At 40.5% G+C, this 23,296-nt stretch overlaps 2 protein-coding genes across 3 annotated transcripts in view; one reads left to right on the top strand and one right to left on the bottom strand.

The window, feature by feature from the left end:
• The window catches only part of SLC49A4 (solute carrier family 49 member 4), a 62,856-nt gene extending 60,714 nt beyond the window's left edge, over positions 1–2,142 (bottom strand). Inside the window, exon 1 of the mRNA XM_057368564.1 lies at positions 1,467–2,142. Coding sequence (XP_057224547.1) covers positions 1,467–1,800 — 334 coding nt within the window. The 5' untranslated portion in view covers positions 1,801–2,142. The remainder of the gene's footprint in view (positions 1–1,466) is intronic.
• A 3,771-nt stretch (positions 2,143–5,913) lies between these two features.
• HSPBAP1 (HSPB1 associated protein 1) overlaps positions 5,914–23,296 on the top strand; it is a 34,755-nt gene continuing 17,372 nt past the window's right edge. Inside the window, exons 1-3 of one of the 2 annotated variants that reach the window (XM_057368563.1) lie at positions 5,914–12,538; positions 14,245–14,430; positions 20,014–20,195. In XM_057368563.1, the coding sequence (XP_057224546.1) occupies positions 14,292–14,430; positions 20,014–20,195 (321 nt within the window). In that variant the 5' untranslated portion in view covers positions 5,914–12,538; positions 14,245–14,291. Of the gene's footprint in view, positions 12,539–13,172; positions 14,431–20,013; positions 20,196–23,296 lie in introns of those variants that run through there. The other variant, XM_057368562.1, reaches the window with a different exon arrangement.

Below are 23,296 nucleotides of genomic sequence, written 5' to 3'. Positions count from 1 at the left end.
CCAATAAAAAACCCTCCCAAACAATCAGTTAAGGAAATGAGAAAAACACCTGTATACATATTCTCATCAAAACAACCTATATGTGAAACTAAGAAACCCCACAACCACACTACCAATCACATTATAAAACAACAAAATACTAATGCTTCTTTTCCCTTTTCAAAACTTTTCCAGTATTATTTTGCATTGCTCAGGATCAACTTCACAGAAAATGTAGAAACAAAAATACAGGCTCAGCCCTCTAAGCACAGGTTCACATTTACCTTTATTTCCTTCATACCATGAGCAGAGTCAGTCTTCAGTGTACAAACCAAAATAACTTACTTTAATTTTAAGATAATTAACAACACTATTATATATCAGTCTAGACAGATATTGCCAACTTAAGTCTAAATTGCTTGAGAGAAGATTGGATGTATAGCCACCATGGAYTCATTTGGAGAATGCATTTTCAGCCCAGTAAATTTTATTCCCCCAATGCCTCTTCAGTTCTAGGAAAAGTAATTCCTGTTTTGAGACAGGCCTTCTCAAACACAACACTTTTCTCCCTGCTTGCTTTCCCTTTTCCTTCCCTTTCCCTTCCCACAAATGAGCTTTTAATTCTTAAATAAATGGAATAAGTAGCACTTAAGATCAGGAGCCACAAGACTCCATTGGCACCTAGCTCCTGTTCAGAGGACTGTTTAAACAGGAATTAAAAYAAATCCCTTCAGTGGATTTAGACCCAAAAGCTGCAGTGTGCAAACACAGGTGCTTGACCTCACTGGAATGGTCCCCTGGGGGACTGCAGAAGAACCACACAGACCCTGGAGAAGTTCTCCAGAGACAAACACCATTTTCATGAGTTTGACACCWAGATGCAGTGACCTGAACACAAATTAGGAAACTCTCCCTTGTGCTCCACGAAATACCAATGCACTACTTCTGTTTTGTGTTCCCTGTCTTTGCATCTCTCTAGCGCAATGAAACAAAAACCAGACTTCATGTCCAGCCCGCTTTTAAAAATGAAGATACAATGGCCGCCCTGAGGAATGTCATTACTTGAGCTAAATATCAACCCATGTTTGTTTCACAGGTGGTAACCAGAAATCACCACCATCTCCAGGTCAAACAGCCTGACGGCAGCGCTGGACTGAAACACACCTCCTCCAGACCCACACCTCAGCTGCGACGTCAGATGCCCTAATTGCGTTTAGCTTAAGTATCTTCCTTGCGAACAGACTTCAATGTGCCTTCGGTTGAGCAGTGTACTGAAAACATGATGCCTCTTAAGCATTAGTCAATGCTTTTTAAGGCCGAGGCCACTGGCCCCGARTGCCCCCGCTCTGGCAGCGTCCGCTTCTCCAGCGCCAGGACCGCGGCGTCGGGGGACACGGACACGGCGTCCCCGCCTGGCCCGGGGGAAGCCACAGGAGCGGGTCGGGGAGTCCCGAACCCCCGGCCCCGCCGCCCCCGGCCCCGCTCACCCTTCTTGTCCATGAGCCACATGAAGAAGAAGCAGGGCGCGAAGCCGATGGGCCCCCAGAAGACGAGCAGGGCGATGTCCCAGCCACTGAAGCCGAAGGCCAGGCGGGCCGAGTTCTGGATGGGGCCCCAGGTGTTCCACACCAGGCCCTGCGCGAAGCCCAGCAGCGAGAACAGCAGCAGCACCAGCCACCGCCGCCCGTACACCCGGCCCGACAGCGGTGSCAGCCGCACCGCCGGGCCCCCCGCCGGCCCCCGCGGCTGCGGCCGCGGCTGCTGCTGCGGGGGCGGCAGGAGGGGCCGCCGCTCCTCCGCGCTGCTCCAGCCCAAGCCCATCTGCGGGGGCGCTGCCGGGGGCCCGCGGGGGAGGAGGGGACGGGGCCGGGGGAAGGGACACCCACACTTCAGCCCCCGAGCGCGGCAGCGCTGCCCCGGCCCGGCACTGCCGCATGCGCGGTCGGGGAGGGCCGGCGGCCGCCTCCTTCCTCCGCCGGCGAGGGGAGGAGGGAAGCGGCGCCGCGGAGGAGAGCCGGGCGGGAAGGGAGCTGCGCCGGCGGGCAGTACAGGCGTGTGGAGAGGGGAAGTCACAGGGCCGTCACCCCGCAGGAAAAGGGGGAGAGGAGCGCGGCGGCCCGCGGGACCGGCAGGGCTGGGGAGCTGCGGCCGTCACGCTCCCGCCCGGCTCCGCCCCGCCGCCGCTCCCGGGTGCGCTGCCCCTTCCGCCGCCGAAAGCGGTGTCGAGCGGGGCCTGGCGGAGCAGTCCCGCGGGCACAGCCGCCGGAGCATGGCCGGGGCGGAGAGCCGCCGTCCCCCTGCGCCGGGTAGGTGCCCCTCGGCCCGCCACGGACCCCAGCGCGGCGCGGCTTCAGGCCCGGGCCCAGGGTGGRCACGGGGAGCGCCGAGCGGCGGCTGAAGCGGGGCCCTGAGCGGGCGCCGAGCCCTCCATCCGCTTATCTTCCCACACGTCCCTCTCGGCCGCGGGCCCCTCACGGCTGTGGCCCCACAGCAGTGCGGGTACCCTCGGCCAGGAACGTACTTGCAGCAGGGCATCCCACGGGCGTCGATCTTTTTAAAGGGAGAAGGAAGTCGTGTTGCTTTRGTGGATACCAATCAGCCGTGGTCCGAATTGGGAGGCAAAAAACCCACTAGGGTTCAGATGCAACATGCACTGAAATCCATTTAAAAATAATTTGGGTGAATATACCACTATGTGGGGAGCAGTACACTCGTTAGTATTATCATCCAAATATATTGAAGTATATGTTCATTCGATTAGGTTATTGAGAATTTATCTGTATATCAACCATCTGCACTTGTCATAAAATTAATGGCTCATATGCTGCACAGTGCTTCATCTTCCCTAAAAAATGACGTATTTCAATGTGGCTTGATTAGGCATTCTGTCACAAAGTCTGGAAGCTGGCTTGTTAAGTGTCTGTAATTAAATGGGAGGAGCTGAACAGTGGGATCCCCACAGACTGGTTTCAATCCAGTGTCAGTGTCATAACTGTTGATGCACTGGGCAATATGCAGCTGAATTTTACACATGTGACCCTCATCCCACAAATTTGCAGCCAAAGCCACAGACTCCTGTGAAATTCTCAGAACATGACTGATACGGCATTTTGTTTAGACAACACAGCTCAATTTCCTAGAYTGAAAGTGGGAAAAGGAAGTGTATGCTGACTGAAATCAGCAGAACTATGATCAAACCAAAATTTTATCTTTGTCTACAAAAGTTCAGGAAGTTTCYCAGGAAAAATAAAATTCACTCACAGTTAAATGATTGGGGAGGGGATATGATAGCAAACTCAAATTTGAGCCTGCTGTGTACAGCTGTAGTGACAAAAGTACAGTAAAAACACAGGATGAGATTCAGACTTGCTCATGACTGATGGATATTCTGRTAGTGCTTTGGGGCTCCAAATAAGATTAATTCCCCATTTTACTAAGTATTTTTCATACATTACCACCTCAGCATAGTTTAGCTCATGCCAAAATGTTCTTTCAATTTAAAAAGGCTGTTACTACTATAATTTAATTGATTTGGTGGCATGTGTCCAAAGACTAAGTGCTGTTATTTGCAGAAGTAAACAAAGTGAAAAAGCACTTCTCTGTGAACATTTTTCAATTAACTGTAGTAATTGTGGAGGTTTCATGGTTCTAGTGGTAGGAAACCATCCAGAAATAAGGCAAGTAGGGTTTTGTGGTATCCTTTTAACTGCAAAACTTGCCTTGTGCTTTGTACTATCTGCACAGTCAAATGAAAGCTTGAATAGAAGCAGGATAACTCTTTGATAACTTATCTAAGCCACCTCATCTTATGATGGGCTTAAAGATAGGTTGACTCTTGCTTTGGTCAACAAGGAGGAGAAATTTCTGAGAAACAACAGCAAAAGGGGCTGTCAGAATAGGCTCGAAATATCTAAGCGTATTTATTATTGACTTAATGATTATTTAAATAATTTATTTTAATTGCTTGATTTGAAATTGCTCCATCTTTTCGTAGCTTCACAACCCATATGCGCATCTCAAGTCATGGCCTGACCTTTTCTATTCCAGCTATTTAATTAACACAGTGTAATATTCTGTGTGAATTATTCTTGTTTGCAGGATATGGTATCGGTTAAATTTGTTAATGTAAAGGAACAGTGTATTGTTGATAAACTGTTGGAAACCAAATTAGCTTTATCTTGCAGCTAGCTGATTGCATTATTTCACTCATGGGTATAATACTCCTCTAAATATGCTAATTTCACTCTTTTCTCCGTGTGGTGACATTTTTACTGTTCTCATTACTGACATTTGTAATATTTGAGGTGGGGAAATTTCTCTTGCTTTAACCTCATTATAATGTAGTTAAAGATATTTGAATATTATCAGATGAAATACACATATATTCGGGCAAGCAGAAAGGTTATTTTCTCTCCWGGCCCATCACTTTAGTGTCTATACCAGGCCTTGCATGGACTGAATGACACCTAGATCCAAAATTGTGATACAGATGCCCATCCAAGTACTAATTGCCTCAGCACAATGGTGTGTCCATTAGTAGGTACCTTCATTTCCAACTTACAAGCTCCTAAGGTGGTTATGTGACTGTATTTCTACCTGTGTCTGACCTAAAACATTCTGGAATTCATCTTGGGAGGAGTTGATRGCCTGGAGCTCTGATAGACTAGTGGTGACAGACAAAAATGACRTGGCAGAGGCTGGTTTTGCTTCCAAATGCTCTTGCCATCCCTGAGGCAGGCCTGGTGTATCTGCTTACAAGTTGGCACCTGCAGTGTGCCTATTTAAGACTGGCTTATTAATATAAACTGAGGCTTTGATGGCTTTGTTATAACCTTGAGGCATTTGGAGAGTCTAGTTCAGCTAAAACACATCTGTCGTGGCTGAGCTCAGCAGTCCAGGAGAGCATCCCACCGATGGGGCAAACCCCAGTTCCTAGCACATTAGGAAATGCCAAATGCCATTTGCTCTCCTATCACCATRGTTTTGACAGATTTGCTCTCCATGTGGCATTCTTCAGAGAGATTCAAAGAACTTCAGAGTCTCCTTGGTTCTCATGTGTCTGTCCCAACAGCTCCTAATGGCATGTATACAATCTTGTCCTTTCTTGTGTCAACTCGTACCTTACAATGTGACCAGCAGCAGGTGATTGCATGTCCTATAAAGGCCAGAAGCATTTTGGCACAAAATGGGCAGAAYGCGAAATGAATTTGAAGATTGGTATTTAGCCAATTCTGAATATTGTGTCTGGTATCTAAAAAAAGGTCTCTTTACCAGGGATTTCCCTCAGTTTCTAGACTTCAGCTGGAGTGGTGGCAGTGCAGTTTCAGAGCTGCCATGAACAGCACTACTATAGCAGGGAGCTCTAGTGGGTGTGTTCTYTACACCCCATCTTGAAAAACACCTCTGAAGGTGAGYCTGTGGGGTGTGAGCAAATCCCGTTGTTCTCAAGCTTTGACATCCCTTCTAGTTGCTCAGGAACAGGTTGTTTGAAATCTGCTCTGTCTTGGGCTTCATTTGGGCACCTTCCAATCTGTGTAGTCGGTAACTTGCAGCATATTTTCTTGCATTTCTTTTGAGAAATGGGTAAACTCCAGCTCTAACATCATACAATGATTTCCTTGTCCTTCAGATTTTACAGTGCTTCCTTTTCCTTTTTTCTAGTATCAACAAGAAGCAAAAATACAGACCAGACACATCTTCAGCTTATGAAAGCTGAACAGTTTTATTCTTAGGTTCAAACTTCARTGTTTTCCAGTGGGGAATTCATTTATACCTTTTGATTGCAGGCTGTGTATATTCCCATTGCAGTGACCACTGTAGTATAGATGATTCCAGGTTTGTGGTGAGACAGAGCCGGTTGTGAGGTCCTCTAGGGAGAGATGGGGTAGCTCCTTTTTCTTGTGGAGTCTTCCTTTGTTGGTGGCTAATGAAAGACATGTCTCTAGATTCCCTGTAGACTTCATTGTAGGTTCTTTACTGCAGCTTTCAAAAGAAATATACAAAAGTCACATCTGACTTGAGCTTTGAGGACATTTAAAGCATTTTGTGCTCTGTTTCTGCTTATTCTGCCAATCATCACCTGCTTAACAATGCACACGTAACTGGTGATTCTATATTTGAGGGGGAAGTGGAAACTTATGGTGTCTTTCATCRAGGTAATTTTGTTGGCTACTTAACCTACCTCACTAAGACTTTGGGCTCCATTTCTTAGGCATTTTAAGGAGGTTATGTTGGAACTTCAGCAGACCACTGTCCCTACATTCTCTCATCTTATTCATGGCCGCCATGTGCAAGTAATTGCAAACAACATCAATCGAGTATTTTACATACCAAAGTTAGGGAAATTCAGTTTCAAAGACTGATGGTTTCCTCTCTTCCTGAAAACCTGAGAATTATGGAAATTAACTGAGTCATAGGGATGGTGGAGGATGTTAGGCTTGAACTGGGAAATACAGGATGAAAATTTCCACCATCTCCTTGGTCTAGAACTGCTTCAGTGCAGTCTCTGATGGCAGCAAGAAGACAGTCATGGTGCTCTGGTACTGGTCTGTCCATGTGTTTCTGGTGCATGTATTTCTCATTTCTTATCAGACTGTGCCATTGTTCTCCTGTTGTCTTACATCGAAGCAGCAAAGGGTAACTTAATTACTGCTCTGCTATAATTAACAATGTASACATTAGGGAGTTTGTTTCTGTTGGTCTAGTCACGTTTAGTTGTCATACAATAGGTATGCTRTGAGCTCTGCAAATGAGTCTTCTGAAGACCTGATTGTCTGGGTAGGTGTTTGGGATCAAATCCATGTTGAGGATATAAAGCTCACAAAATGTTGTTTTTTTCTTTGAAAATGTAACTGTGTCATGTAATTTCATATAGAAAGAAAAGGCTGAATTGATTATTTCTATGGCTGTGCTTTTCTGAACAGGGACATATATGAATAAAGTTTAAACTATTCTACACTTTGTGATCACAGGCACAGTGAAATTCCCGGGAGTAGATATAGTAGCATGAGATTGTGGGTGCTGTAAGGAGTATTTTCAAAAAGAGCGATGGTAAGGTAGTTTGGATGGCTTGGTWTAAAAGTGCAACTTTAACCTTTTGCAGTTCTATTATTTTGCTAATACTCAGGGGTTATCTTAAATTTCTATGTCCCATGTGCTTTTGAAGAGCAAACACAGAAGACATCATTCCTTCTAATATTAGTACTAAATCAGACAATGGTTGGCAGAGATGTTAGTGTTTTAAAAGAATATGAAAATATTGAACTGCTCTACTGAAAGTTTTCCATATATATTGATAGGCTGAAAAATACTGAGTTTTGGYAGATTTTGCATATTGCAAGAAAATTCAAAAATTCAAAGCAGCAGCACTGTCATAGTTTGTTGTATAATTAAAGGTCATCTTCATTCAGTCTACAGAAATGCAGGTACAGCTGATTAGAGCAGTTCATGGAGATCTGAGTAGAGACTTGGGCCTGCAGTCCTTGATCTTTTCTGATATTTAGCTCTTGGTGTTTACAGATAAAGAAACTTCGCGGGCAGTTGTTATTTGAAAAAGAAAAGAGAAAGGAAATCTCTGGAGGGAAGATGGTAAAGATACATTCATAGCAGTAGCAGCAGTTTATCATATTACAAAGTTGTGAAATAGGAGCTTATATGTATAAAGGCTGTGCTTTCTCAGCTAAAGAAGAGTTTCTTTTATGTTTAATACTTATATTAAAAAACAGAAGTAACATGAACAAAATGTTAAGGTTGAAAATTAAATTAGAAAACCTTGGTAGTTCACATTTTTGTGAGCTGTTTTGGTCAAGTGTATTCTTGACATTATGTCAAAGCAAGGTTTTTACAGTTTTTATATGAATGCCAGGATTCAAAACATACACTGTTAACAGTTTCTCATAGACAAAATTCATATTGCAGCATGAGAACTTTTATAAATAGGAATAGCCATTTGAAGCAAAGATTAAATGTACTTCTGCTTGTTTTACCCATGCTGAAGGAAATTATGTAAACAATGGAATAATAACCATGCTTTTTCTGTAATATTCCTATGATAATGACAATCCCTGAATCTAAAATGCTTGTTGTGCATTTCATAAACTGTTCCTGAGGTTCACATGGTGGGTCTCTTTCAATTCAATAATGTATGTAATTCAGAAACTTCTTTTACTCTTTTAAAGTATAATTTAATTCTGACAATTAATTATACCTCTAATTCACTGAGTTATTAATCATAATTTGTATCCTGGGCAGTATAATAGTGAATGAAGTCATGTATACTATCATTATAACCCTTTTGTGGATCAAATTCAAAAGGCTCTGTTGTATTAATTACTATTTATTACAATGCTTGTAGGAAAAAAACCCACATATATTTATAATACTATTGACTATTTACTACAATAGCTTGTGGGAAAATGGTGTAAACTAGAAGATTTAGATTCTTTAATCRTTGTGTTTTGAAGTTCTTGTCAGTCAAATTTGCAGGACTGAACAACCATAAAGTCACAATTAGTTGCAGTTTCTGATAGTGAGTTTTATACAGTGTATTCATCTATKTAAGAGTAGTGCTTTTATACTTACTGTTGACAAGGAAGAGGAAGAGAAAAAGAAATAGAAATAAACTTTACTTATAATATGAACGATTTTTTTTTCCTTAGAAATACATAAATTAGCTCCCTGACATGCCAGTTCCCTTGCCTCCGATCATAATTTTATATTAGTMTTAGATTTTGTATTACATTTTCTGTTTCTTAGGAAATGTTGTGAGAAATGTGTATCAATGCTGATGGTGTACTGGGAAGAAATGGCTACTAAATTTCCTCAGTAGCAGATGGGTGCAATTTAAACCCCACAGACAGACAGAAAGGTGTAATTTTGTCATCTATCTTAAGGAAGACTMTTCTGTCTTTTTATGTCCTGGTGGRAGGTTYTGGTCAAAGACCATAGATGGTCTTTTCCTTCTAGCATTTCTTCTGCTGGAGGAAGACTGGAGGAGCTGAGGTCATTAGACATTCAGTTCATTAGCTGGAAACTGGCACGACTGCTTTCTAAACCTGAATTGCAGGATGGAGGAGAGACAGCAGACAGAACTGGCCAGGGGTTCAGGAGGAGTTTTTGAGGAAGAGCCTTAGGGGATTTAGGGGAAGAATTTTCCAAACATATACTTGAGATGTACTGTTATTTAGAGCAGAGATGGAAAGTCCCTCCCAGTGCTGTGCTCTGGGCTGAGCCCCTTACTCCCYGCTGAGGAGTGTGGCAGCAATTCCCTTTGCTTTGTCAGGAGGACAAGAGGTTTGGGGCATGGCCCAAATGTCTGAAGTCACTTAGACTTCCTGTAAGAAAAACTGTAAGGTGCTCAGCCCTGCCTGAGCAGGAGGACTGGAAAATTAGTCCATATTCTTCTTTTGGTCTCCTTCTTTTCTTCCTTTGGCTGCCCTCCTTCTGCAGTGGCAGGCGTGGAGAGGAAGGGTGTGTTGGCTGGAGGCTASCAGAGTGAGCATCAGGTGTCAGTCKTACCAGTGCAGACTGGTCAGGCCTGAGAGTCTCCATGCAACTRCCTTCTCTCCTTCAGTAATGAAAATGTCTGCAAATCTAGGGTAGCTGCCTTCTGGCTAYGTGCATTTATAATATTAGCATTCCCAGAGTCAAAACTAATAGCAACAGTAATACCTGGCCAACAAGTAATACCTAGGTGTTGGTGCAGCCTATCCTGAAAACTACACATGTATGTTTAGGGGCATTCTGTTTGCCCTGAGTAGGCTGATTATAGCGCATAGCATTGYAATCACATGCAGATTATTTAAAGTTGTTTTTTAATTTACAGAGTCAATGTACTGTGAAACCATTAAGTCTGACCTCCAACCAAGTCACTTATATTTCGTTTGGGGAGTTTGCCCATCCTCCCCCATACCTTCTCTTTTCCCACTCGTGGCTGTTAGGTTGTTAAGATTCTGGAGGTTAAATGATTTTTTGAGTTACCTGGCTGCTCTGTATTAATGTATTCAAAATATCTTTTCTTTTGATTTWTTTTAAATGAAGTAAAGGGAGCATTACAGATTTGCAAGAAAAACAATTTGATGATGCATGTARCAAATACGTTACCAGGATTTCCTTGTACTCCCTCTTTTAGAAAATAAATTTAATACCTCTCAATTAAATCTCATATTTAAGCAGCAGGGTGTTTTGGCAAAAGCCAACAGCCACACACTAATGAACTCTTATAATTTGCTAAATTGTTTTAAATGAATGACAGTACATTTAGATTTTTAATAACAGTACATTTAACTTCTGAACAACTTTGATCAAGTCCACTTTTAGTCAGACTGCCTGCTGTGCTAAACTCTTAATTCCCAAACCCTGCTCAGTTATTCAGAAAAATTGTTAATCAGAAACATTAAATTATTTTCWCTTTCAGAAGCACGAAGTCTAATGGAGACTTGGCCAATTCATCACTTTTCTTTTATCTGTCCTCAGAGCTAAGTCTGGATGAGTCTTCATTATTTTGACAGTGCTTTATATAAAAACAAGTGGAGATCTTTCTTTTTTTCGTTGGGAGATCTCTATTTTGCAAGGTGTTGCCTTTTGAAAGAGCACCTATGTTTTTTGCCAATTACATAAGCTGCCACAGTTACAAAACTTGAGCTAAAACTTGGTTCGTTTTTTCAGTTCCTGGTTGGATTCTGTACATGCCTTGGGTAAAGTCAAAACATGAGGCAAATTATTCCTACTTCCTTTTATACGGTGAAGTCTCACCATTTGTTGAGCCTGATAGAAAGAACTAAGCTAAAGTATTCCTTTTCTCTTGTGGATCAGAGTACAACTGAGAAAATGAAGACTCCCACAGAGCTTTTCTTTTCAAAGGGAATATGCATTTCTATTCTCTTCTGCTACCCCAGCTCCCTCAGGAATTTGATATTTAATACCTAAGATGTGCAATGGATATTTTACTTCTTTGCTACACATTTTATTTATTCACCTTTTACTTGTTCACATCTCTATCCAAACAGTATGTGCTTATATATGCTACACAACCTAAGGTTTTGCCTCAGAATCAATTACCATCAATCTCAGCCTATAAAATACTGAGAAGCAAGAGCCCATYTTATCAGGTCTTTGTGAAGCAATGATAACAATTACTGAGGAACAGATTATTTTAAATTATAATCCTGCTAATCTCTGTKGAAGTCTTCTATGGTCAGATATCTCTTTTAATTACTTTTTACCACTCCTACAGCATACAGTTCCATCAGAAATCTSTGTTGCTCTTGAGCAGAGTTCTCCATATTATCATAATATCTGTTTGATGCAGTATATGATATTTACCTTTTATCATGTGTCTTTTCTCTAAAAGGCACTTAGATATGCATGACAAGTGGTACAGGGAAAGCATAATGTTTAGCTGACTGTTCTCACCAAGGAATACATAAAACTGAATCAAGACACAGATTCTTCACATAGATTTAGCAAGAATCTCCACTTATCTTGGCAAAAACCCTCAGTGTATATTTAAGTCTTTAAATTTTCTAAAATGTTTCAAACTTCACTGTGCATTATATCGTATGTATTGTATATGTTTATCTGTATCAGGAGAAGAAATATATTTATTTAACAATGATTTTAATAATGTTTGAAGGCAGAATTTATTAACGTCTTAGTAAGACAGACTGTACTGTTTCATTGTTTCTAAATTTTTAGGGGAATGTTTTCAACTGAACATGGTGACATGGCAATCATTCACTACAGGAGAGGCTATTTAGCCTAATTGTGTTTGTTGTTTGGCATTGACCTACTCTCCCAGTAGCTTGAGCCCTGAGCTCCCCATTGTGTGTGTATGCACTGTGGTTAAAACCACACCTTGCAAAAGCATGATGTGCATGTGGAAATCACATTAGAAAGCCACACAGAATCAACAGTTGGCTTCAAAGAGCCTTCTTGTCTCTTCCAGTAAAATTTCTGATTTCGTAGCATGTCTCAACTGTTGACTGAATTTACAGGATAAACCTGAAGTTTTTGCAATAAAAGTCAGMTTTACAAAATCCTCCAAAAAAGTGTCACCAGTTTCTTGTATTTGGGTTTACATTCTCTAAAATACTTAAATGTACTGTCCTTAAAGCAAAAAAAAAACCCCTGAGTAGTCAAAAAGACAGCCATGCAATGATAAACATGGCCTTRGCAGAAGTAATTTCATTTTTATGAGCTGGAAAATCTGAAAGGTAGGTAAGGCCTGCCAGCTCCCACATGGTGAAAGCCACCTCTGTACGATATTATAATTGCACTGGTGAAGGGCAGAAGTTTTATAAACCCCCTGGGAATGTTCAGATCTGGCCCAAATCTTGCCTTAGCTCTTGAACAGAACCATTCTATTCAGAATCACAGAAAAAACCTGCTGAGCTTTAACCTCTTATCATGTTTCCAGCCAGCTCCTGGTAGCTGCACCAGCAAATGTCCTTGTGTCTACAGATGGTCTTTCTCCCTTCCCTGGACTGGCTCCTTTTAGATATCCTAACCTATTCCTTGGAAARCCCCAGAGCCTCCTCCCAGGGGTAGGGAAGACCATATGGTAAGACATACGGTCCCCAYGAGGCCTCCTTATGTCCTGGTTGTGTAAGTTGCTGGAGTGTGAGACTGAAGGCCAAGTGTCAGAGACATCTCTGTGTCACAGCAACACCATCCTGTCAAGTGTTGCCCTGCGTATGAGGGGAAATGTGGAAAACAAACCAAAATCCAAACTCCCTCCTGTSATCTTCCTTAGGAAAGAGAAGCCATTTAAAATTTTTTATGTCCATGAAGATAAAATATCAGATGTCTTTAGTTTGAAAGCTTCACAATGGAGTTTTCATGAGTGAAAAGAGGATTATGTTTCCCTGGAAGTCTGCGGGAAACCCCAGGCCCAATACCTCCCACTGAGTTTGTGTGAAGATAGCAGCTTGATTTAGAAAACTAAAAAGCACAGCTATGTGGGAGTATAAATCCTGTCAGAAGAAGGGGGACTCACAAAAGTTACTGAAGGGATGCTGCACACAGCATGCACAAGGCTCCTCTTATTCCAGTCATTCCCACTTCAGCACTCATAGATTTATTTTGGGTTTTTGTTACATTTTAATTAATCCTGAAGAATTTACCTCAGTGACGTTGTTCCCAGTGGGTCATCATCTGTGTTGCCCCAGCTGGCACCACAGCACTGGCCCATGTGGGTCTGGCTGGTTCTCTACTGYCTCTGCCATACATGGGGAGGAGTGACAGGCAAAATTAGCACCCAGCAGTGAAGTTAATTTTCTTGGCCTGTATTTATTTAACTCATCATGCATGCTAGACCATCATTTGACCCCTAAATATAGTGATTGAATTGAATTGGTTTGTTTGTTTTTAAATAAACTGCTGGAAGTCATGGGGAGCCACATGCATCTATTCATTATGTTAAATCTTAGCCATTATAGAGGTACAAATTCTGGATGGGTTTACTTCAACAGAGGTTGAAATAATGAATGGACGTTTTAATGATATGTAGCTATAATCCACCTCTTCAGCTGTATGGAGATGTTATGTTATTCCTTTCTTTAAAACCCCAGATTTTCCTCCTGAATATGTCCCTAAAGAAAAGTTGTTCTGAAAGTGCTGAGTTAATTCAAGACTGCCAGCATTTCAGCTTGACAGTTTCAATAGGGTGTATAACTCTCTAAACAGCAAAGAAATAAATGGAAATCTTGGGTTAGTTTAGTTCTTGGATCGGCACAATTTTCTTTTTCTAAAATTCTGTTGATGAAASTTTAAAATACTTCAAAACTACCTGCTGGTTGGTTATGCTACTGTTCTTTGGTTTAAATCGAACGCATGCAGAGCTGGTTTGCTATCTCTGACAATGCACTACAATTTYGGAAACAATCCCATGCAGAAAGACTGTTACTCATGAAATTTATGTTCTCTAAACTCTGGACGTTATTTGCAAGTTTATTTTATTGTTAACCTGTTTCTAAGCAGTTTGGCTACAGTGCTTTATTGCYTAAGATAAAAGTGAAAATTCTAAGCATGTGCCTATTTTTATTTTTTGCTTTACAGTTTGTGTGCTAATACACAGTTTTAAACTTAGAYTTAGTTCTTCCTGTGTTTGCAGTACAACTTTGATTCTTAAAAGATCTACAAATATAATAAAACAGTCATAAGCAAAGGAGGTCTTAGTTCTTAATGTCTTCTGTCCCATGGAAGATGGTAGGTAACACCTCATGATTGATAAATCATCTTTCTCCATTTGTTTTTTTCTTTACATAGGTGAAGATGTCAAACCATTTACTCCTGAGAAAAGCAAGGAAATTGTGATGTCTCTACAGCAACCTGCAATCTTCTGCAACATGGTCAGCGACTGGCCAGCCCTGCACTGGAATGCARAATACCTTTCTACTGTGTTGGAGGGAAAGACAATCCAGTTTAGGCTSGGCCTGAAGACAGTGGCTTTAGGTGAGAATGAGGACAGGCATTAAYGTTCTAAGCCTCTTTTTTAGGTCCTGCAATTATCTGCCTTTCATTAYAGTTGTTCTTTCTCTAATGTATTGCTTTTCACTGCAGGCTTTGTTTTTGGGACATGGGATTTGGCCAGCAGTAGACCTCTGTAGACCTCTCCCTTTTCTTTCTCGTGTTTATTCTTAGTAGGARGTCTGGTGGGTAACACCAGCATTTAAGAATCAAGCCTCTCAGTTTTCCTTCCTTGTAGTGTGTGTGTTTGGTCTGGTCTTACACATGATCAGATTGCTCACGTGAGCTGAGCTTCCATGTCCATGTCCAAGCTTGACTGTGTTATGGCCATGTCCAAGCTTGACTGTGTTATGGAATTAGCTAAATAATTAGTCTATTTTGGGGTTTTTATTTGTTATAGTGGTAATTCTAACCTTCCTCCAGAGGTTTTAAATACTTAGGTGATTTTCGGTACTTTAAGGTCCTGTGATGAAAGACATAATAGAAGTACAAAGCATTAAGAAAATCGTTTGACACCAGTGCAATAATTTCACTGCTAACCCTCCAGATYCACTCATACATATTGGAACATGCCATGGGAGAAAGACAATTTTCCAACTTGATTTTAWGTACTACAGCTTCATCTCTGGCTGTAGCCACCCAATGCTGTGTCCATGGATAGACTGAGTGTCACACCATGGAGCAAAGATACAAGAAGCATGTTCCAAGGTGGTTCTCTGCTATCCACCTGAAGGTTATGCACTGCTTTAGTCCTGTCCTTTATATCCGCTGTCCTCCCAACATCATACCAAAATAGATTTTGCCATGCACTTTCTCCCTTTTGCCTATGAAGTGTCTTGGCTACCTTTACGAGTTTTTTGAATCCTTAGGCCACAGAAGTCCACTTAAAAATATTCAATGTAAGTCATGGTTATTTAGACTCCACATGGCTAATCTTTSTGTAGTTTTCTAACCTTCTTCAGTTGGACTTCCTCTTTCTTGGATTGTAGAGTGTGCACATAGATTCGATGAGTGTCTGCCAGTTCCAATGAAAGTGGTAGAATTACATCATACTATCTTACTTAACACTTTGAAATTTGCTTTCTTCACAGCATCATGATCATGTTCTTTCATGTTCAATTTTTGCAAGAGAAGTGATGAAACAGAAGCGTTAGAGGGAGAATGTTAGGATTTCAAGGCATTTTACCAGCATGGATTAATTATTTCTATGCCATTCCTGGGAAAACAGATGTTATTTACTCACTTTCTACAGATGGGAAAACTGAGGTGTGGAATCAATACATTGGTATGCATCTTCATAGCAATATGTCTGTAGTTCAGTGATGTACCAGCCAGTTCCTGCACTATGTGTGAAATGCATCCCATTGCCTATAGGAAGGGTGTAGCATATATACATATATCTATATATATATGTGTGTATGTGTATGACACATACCTTGATACCTTGTTCATATATCTCAGCTGTAACATGCAAGGCCTACCAGTTAAAAGAACAGTTTTGGTCCTACTCTTCRTTAATTAGTAGGCACTTTTGGAGAGCCAAATGGATGTGCCAACTGGCAGGGTTTTTTTACTGATAGAGTGTTATGTAGCTAAGACAGGGATTGATGCTACCAGCTAAGTAGATAAGAGTCATCACTTAACAATAACTTGWAGTCACTAGAGATACAGAGTGGATWTAAACTGGAATTTATATCTTAAAGCATGTATCTGCATTTTGGTTTTTTCTAAAGGCATTTATCCCTATGCAGCCATCAGTTGGTCTCCAGGAATCTCCATTATATGGTAATGTGGGTTAGAATTGTCTTCAAGGAGATGGGTACWGCCTTCAGGGGTTATATTGTAACTGAATGAGACCTGTGATGCTATAAAAAATTTGCAATGTAAGAATGTATTATTGAAGCCATTATCAAATCCATCTCAGAGTCTGAAATAATGTAATACATTGCATGTGCCACTGTCGATTGGAAGGTGGCTGATCTCACTCTTGCATGCTAAAAAACTACTTTTAATGAGGGCCTCTCTTATTGTTCATGCTAACTTTCCTTCGTGAAAAGGAACCAGTCATGTGGTTAGAGAGAGAACAGAATTTGTGTTTTAGAATAGAACTAAAATTTCATTGAGYGCTCTCTAATATTCCTTCCATGTTCACAATAGATTTATTGCCTTAAGATTAGGTGGGACCACTCCTGCCACAAAGCTGGAAATGCAGAAGAGAAAATCCATTCTCCTGCTGTAGGCGTATTCTAGTGTCACTCTGAAATAGCAGCTTCAGTTTCTGRGATTATTTAAACCATGAGGTTCATCTGAAAGACCCAGAATTATCTGAGACCTCTTACTACAGCACCTTCTCATTTTTCTTTAGTGCCACATCTGCAGCCTGGATGGGATTCCCAAACTGAAGATTCCTTAATGTACAAAAGCGAGAATTGCAAATGGGACAGCTTGGTGGGAGTTGCGATTTTGTATTTGCTTTTCTTACTATTTTATAACTTCCTGAGGCATATGGATGTGGATGGCACATTTTAAACATGGAAAATGCGGTAGCTAGCAGTATTATTTCTGTAAATTATTTGTACCTAAATGTGTATCTGATAGTATTCTGTCTTACAATGTTCTGTCTGATTACACAAGTTAAACAGTTTGTGTCCATAAGAAGGGGAAAAAAATACGATCAGAAGACTAAGCATTGACAAAGATACCTTCAAAGAGAGTACCAGAGTTCATTACAAGAACAATGAAGGTGCTATTAATCAGGAAATCCCTACCCAGCTGATACCGGCCACACTAAAGGATTTATTTTTCTGATGTGGGATAAAGGGTGGGCCAAAAGTACAGAAGTCTTTTTTCTGACAGAGAAAATACAGCATTATAGGTATTCTGTCTGATGGCTACCTGGAGCATGCCAGCAATAACAAAGTAAGAAGAAAGCTTACACAAAACTGACTTCTCTCTGCAGTCAGTTCTTGTTTTGGCCATTATCTGTGGTTGCATAGTAAAATGAATCAACAATGAGTTTACTGTGAAGAGGCTGGAGAGAACAGTTGTTGCCATGCTGATCACTTTCTGAGTCACARGATCTCTGGAGGATGTTTCTCTTAYGGATGCTGGATAGAGCTGATGCTGTCAGATACGCAGTTGGATGGCAAAGGGCTGCAACTCGACCATCTGGCCAAGAGGTTTTGCCACAAAGGATGGCAAAAGAATTCAGGTCTTTGAGGGTTCATACAGAGAGACTGCAAGGGTGGCAATAGAATGAGTAGTGAATAGGAGGCTAAAAATACAGTACAAATGCTGTACACTGATTAAATGTTGCATAAAGCTGAGATCTGAAGTGGTTWTTGGAGTTGGATGTGTATGACCAGTTTTGTTTTTTTTTGTTTGTTTGTGAGTATGTCTGTGCCTTATTATAGTACGAAATGGCTATTCCTTGCTTGGATTACTTGTTTAATTCCCCAGCAGCTGTGAATAGGCATTTGGTTTTCTTTGAAGAAGTGGAGAAGACATTTCACTTGCATTCTTAATGGACCTTTAGGTGTTTTCTAAGGCTGTGAAACCTTTTTTTTTTCCTACATTTCCTTTAGTACACGTTGCAAACACTCTGAGAACAGAATTTGGCAACTGTCAGGGCCAGACGTTAACTAAGGAGCAGAGCTGTTTGTCCAAAACCCACTTTTTCCCTCTCTCATTCCCTCTATTTCTCTGTGACATTAGATGGAAGAGGAGGACTGTTATGCCTTCAGGTACTATGTCATCAGACAGAACTGGCAACCTACTTTAGACTTGCATGGCTTAATCTGCAATTTGTCAATTATGAAACACCCTCAGCTTTTAGTCATTAAGTATTAGCAAACTGGTTAATAATGTTCTTGCTTTCAGTTGATCATTGCTAACATTTTCACCCTTGTTGCAGCCTACAAACTCATCCAAGCAATCTGTCTAGATTGCCCAAATATGTTTTTTATTACTATTTMTTTTTTCCATACGCACCCACACCTTGGTACTAAACAAAGTATAAATCAAGAACCCTGCCCTGAGGAGATTGTATTCTACAAGATATTATTTTGTTTCATAGTTGGGTTTTTTTTTTAAATGAAACTCATAGTGAAATACTAATGTGGGGTAGAAAGAGCATATTTCTTGCCTTTAAAACATTTGCTTCTGAGCTATCTTGGAAAATAGTGTCCTAAGCATTCTTTGTTTTCATGAAAGTAATACAGATATTGTGGCTCCCTCAGAAGTCCTTGTATGTTTTGTCTAGTTTTTCTGTCAGACCACCTTTTAGTAATATAATGTGCATGGCATTTATAACTGGATATCAGGAGAGGGACTGCAACACTGATAMAGGATCAGACAGAGGGTTTTGGTTGGGATTTTGTGAACTGCAAGTGATTTATATGTCTCGAATGCAGTCCTTAGGTTGGGAGCCCTTCCACTGCACAGACACAGGTTACAGACTGCTGAATAACAGGGCTTATCTGACATTTTTAGTTAATGATTTGATAGTGGTGGGAAGGAAACCACTACCTATATTACTACAATAGAAAATAGCAAAATAATAGTGGTAAAGGTTTGTAAAAGCTGTATGAGACTCTGTGAGAATTGCTGCAGTAACAAAATGAAAGTGGTAAAGAGCGAAGAGCTGCTGCTGCTGCACARCAGTGAAAGGATCCCATTTCTGTGCAGCTCTATGCAAGTTACACAAGGTTAAATTGCAGCTCTGTCATTGTCATTCATGCAGGCTGCAGTAATTTTTCCCCAGTAGTAGTTATAGTAAAGTAATATTTTTTTTTTTAACACTGGATAAGTCTCTTTGAAGCTGGCATGATTAGTGGSTGCGGGAAATGAAGATCTCTGATTAACTGCAATTAAAGTATACTGTGATGTGGGTTGTCTTACAGAYCTTCCAAGTGACCTGACCTTGAGCTGAGAGGCTGTATCAGTCAGCCTGACCAAAGCATGCTGGGAGCAAAACACTGCTGGTAAACACTTTTTGTGTCTGCCAAGGAACACTGCAATATGCTTTTGTCAGTCCCAAATGAAAAATAGGGGCACAGTGTTTTAGATGGATCATTGGCAGCATGTGTGTGGTTCCATAACTCTCTTTCTATGCATGACCACACTGGTTTGGTTATTGCATTAGGGAAAGGGTAAGATGAACATGTCCATCTGCATAATTCTGTGGAGACAAAGTAAAGGACACATAAATACTTGGCATGCACATTTGCAGCTCACGCTTAGAAAGGGAGATGAAGCAAAGCTGTTTAGCAAACCTGAGTGTGTTATTGAGTTACTGTGCTGAAGAACAACACTAATTATTGGTCTGTTTTTGTCTCACAGCAAGTTCAAGGTAACAGCCATTCACTTAAACCTTAAGGAAAAAAACAATAGTCTCAGACTTTACTTATGAGTTAGGTCATGAGAACCATTTTGTTGACCAAAGTCAAGCTACATAGTCCGATTCATATCTTGTGTTTAACCAGAGCTGGGAGAGAAACTGTTATTGTTTTTACTGGTTCTGTGCTCAATGCTCATGTAATACTTGATTTTTTTTTGTTGTTGCTTCAGTTCCCCAGTTTGAAACCAGTTGTAGCTATGTGGAAGCTACACTTGAAGAGTTTTTGGCTTGGACTTGTGGGCAGCCTTGTCTTTCTGGACCATTCAGTTGTTACGATTACTCCAAATACTGGGCTTATGCTGACTACAAATACATTRCCAGGATATTTGAAGACAAGCCAGAAATTTTCCAGGTAAAACAGTAACATTATCTCTTCCTAGTTGAACCATTGCAAATTATCTAATGTAGCTTCTGAAACCTCTCCCGCCATCCCTCTCTGCTGCTATGGCCACCTGTTTTAAAATTTTGAAATAAAAGCTRTTGATTTGCTCTCAGGTTAACTGAAGTCTTCGAAGTGGCAGCCATCTAAAATTCTGGGTCTCCTTATAAGTTTACAAACAACACCCCAAGTGACAAAAAGAACTACCAGGTTGTCAGCACTCTCCTTCCCATTTAGGCCCAATCCACCTTGCACCCAAATGGTGCCCAAATTAACAGCTCCACTCAGGAGGAGGATTGATGGCATGTATTCACTGGTAGTAACAAGGCTGTAACATGGCTTTGCTCCATGTTTTGCTTTGTGGCTCGTTTCCTTAAGTAGCACAGCTCCTTCCGTTAATGTAATTAGATTAACTGTTTGTGAGGAGAGATTCTATGGATGCAGAAAAATGCAGGAAGTAACCTTCCCTTGGAAGTGCATAATCTATGGTAATTACCATACATAGAGGGACAACTACTCAAGGTATTTCCTTTTATTTTCTCTGTGCCTATCTCCTATTTCAATGTATTGGTTCATCTACATTSTTGCTACTTCTCCTTGCAAATTGTAAGAGGGCAAAATTAAGGATAGCTATACAAAAGGTGTGCTTCTTCAAAAGATACAAAGAGTAGGCAATGCCTTAATTGTAAGTGGAATCATAATTCCCTGCAAAATCACTGCATCAGTGGGATTACAACATGTATGAACTGATAAGGCCCCTCAATTATTTCCTCAGACAGCATTTCCCATGTTCCTTATATGTATTTTATTCTTTTATACCAGCAAAATTGGTATTTTTCAATGATCAGTCTTTTTTCAGACTTGTCAGACTTTATTATTGTGTGGGTTGGAAGGTAAGGATTGGAAACAGAGATCATCTTGCCTTTCTTCACCCCTTCCCCTCCTGAGCGTACTGAAACATAACCTTGAGCTGGTTCAGTTTGAACAACGCTGGGAGCGCCAGGAATGTTTCTGCATTCCCCAGATCCTTGCATAAGTTTCTCTTTCTGTGACCCTGTCTTGATCTTCTCTTTTTCTGCCTCCATAGACAGCATTTCCATGTGTTTTCTGGCACAAGCCAATAACAGCCYAGAAGACCTGAAAAGCCTGCTGTTYCCTTCAGTCAATAAAAACACACTTGAAGGAAACAGCCATTTTCCTACCTCCTTCTTTCCCTTGCCCCCAGTCAAAAACAAAGTTGAGACTCCAGGAGTTGCATTTCTGTGCAGGTATCATGCCACAACCTATTCACCTGACCTATAACGCAACAGATTGTACTGCAGTTTTAGAATAGACACACGTAATGGTTATGCCATGGATTTTTTTGAAAAGCAGAATCTGGGAAGGAAAAAATGGGTGGTGTTATGCAAGCAAATATGGTGTGTGTCATCTGCCATTTTCACAGGCATGGGAGAGAAATGCATCCGCCAGTTCCAGACTCACATGACTTTTGAAACACTGCTACACAATTTWTACCAGCCAAAAGAGTTCTTTGTAGAAATTCTCTTCCATTCTTGTGTGAATTTGATAATAACCCCTTTTTTCCTTTCTTGATTTTATTTAGATTTACGTAAGGTTATTTGAAGGGGAAAAGAAGGCCAACTGCACTGTTATTTATAGTGATTAATAGGGCYATTTAGAAGTTGTTTGAAATTTAGATTGCACTGTTTATCATTTACAGTTGTGTGGGCTAAGGTAATGATTCCATTATTCTAATCTATGAGCAATATCTAGCATCTTACATTTTTGTTCAGTTGATATTTCATTACAGAATTTGAGATATAAATCAGGAACAAGATACATGCATGAAGTTTAAATAGAAATGAGACCTTTTAAAGTGACATACGGGTACAGATTAACTTCATTATAAGCAGCAAATGAAATAAATATATTTCACAAGTAATGTGCCATCTGTTATGGTTGGAACACCTTTTAGTGCATTTCTTCTTACTGTGGCTTTTTATTGTAGAAAAGGAACTCAGTGTGACAAGATTTCAGTAATACTACCAGCTCCTTTTCAGTTCATTGGTTAAAAACTATTTTACCCACAATCGCTTCAACTATTTACTACAGCAGCAGCATTTTCAAAAAGTTCTTTTAAATCTAATATTGATTATGTGTGCTTTCTTTTCACTTAAATTGTAACAAAATATAAAAACTATTTAGGTGTGAGATTAAAGTGTAGAGAGGGTGTTATGCTTAACTTTTTCACTGAAATAGTTGTATTGAATTTCAAATTTTATGCCTGTTGAAATCTATAGGAGCAACTTTGTCTTTTTGATCTTTTGCTGTCTTTGACAAATAYTTATTTGTCAAAGTTTATATTACATTTCTGCATTTTTTTCAAATGATGTCTTTAAAATCAATAACTCTGAAATTCAGAATCTTTAGCAACACCTAATTTTTGGGAATGCTATCGCTCATTTTGAGGGTTTCCTGATACAGAGTCATGGTGAAGTCATCCTTATAATGTCTAGTTGTAGTTTTCTTCATCCATAGATTTTAAAAAGGATAGCCATTCACCTGTCTTCCAGCAGCAAGCTTACATACTTAAATTAGGACTCCTAGACTCCTATTTTGTCTTTATAGACAGCAGAAAAAGAGAGGCTTTTCCAAGGTGTGATTGAGAGTGCTTTGACTAGAGCAGGAGCCAAGTTTAAATTAGGTTCCTAAAGTTAGGTGATGTGAATGACCCTAAAGTGCTTTACTGAAATGGAACAAGTACCGTTATCTTCCTTTTCAAGATGGGAAAAATAAAACTCAGAGATGAAGTGATTTGCCCAAGACCATCAAGAAGCCAGGAATTTAATCTCTGTTTCCTAAGGCTCAGTCTGGGGCTCCAGCCAAAAGGCACCAGTATCTCTGGCCAGTATACCTCAAGTGCTTTCCAATAAACAAATGATCAGCCCTGCAGGTGGCAGGGTGAGCTGTAGATACATGGGAAAGCTTTATCCAAGCTATACAGAACCATTCTGCAAAACCCRTGGACTATCTGAAAAATACCTCACTGTGCTTCTTTCCAAATGTCATCCCCA

Source organism: Malurus melanocephalus, unplaced genomic scaffold, assembly GCF_030028575.1.
Source record: "Malurus melanocephalus ecotype Western Australia unplaced genomic scaffold, MMel_1.1 scaffold_94, whole genome shotgun sequence".
NCBI classification, from domain to species: Eukaryota; Metazoa; Chordata; class Aves; order Passeriformes; family Maluridae; genus Malurus; species Malurus melanocephalus.
The sequence above is the reverse complement of the archived record's forward strand: the minus strand, read 5'-3'. Positions and strand labels throughout refer to the sequence as shown.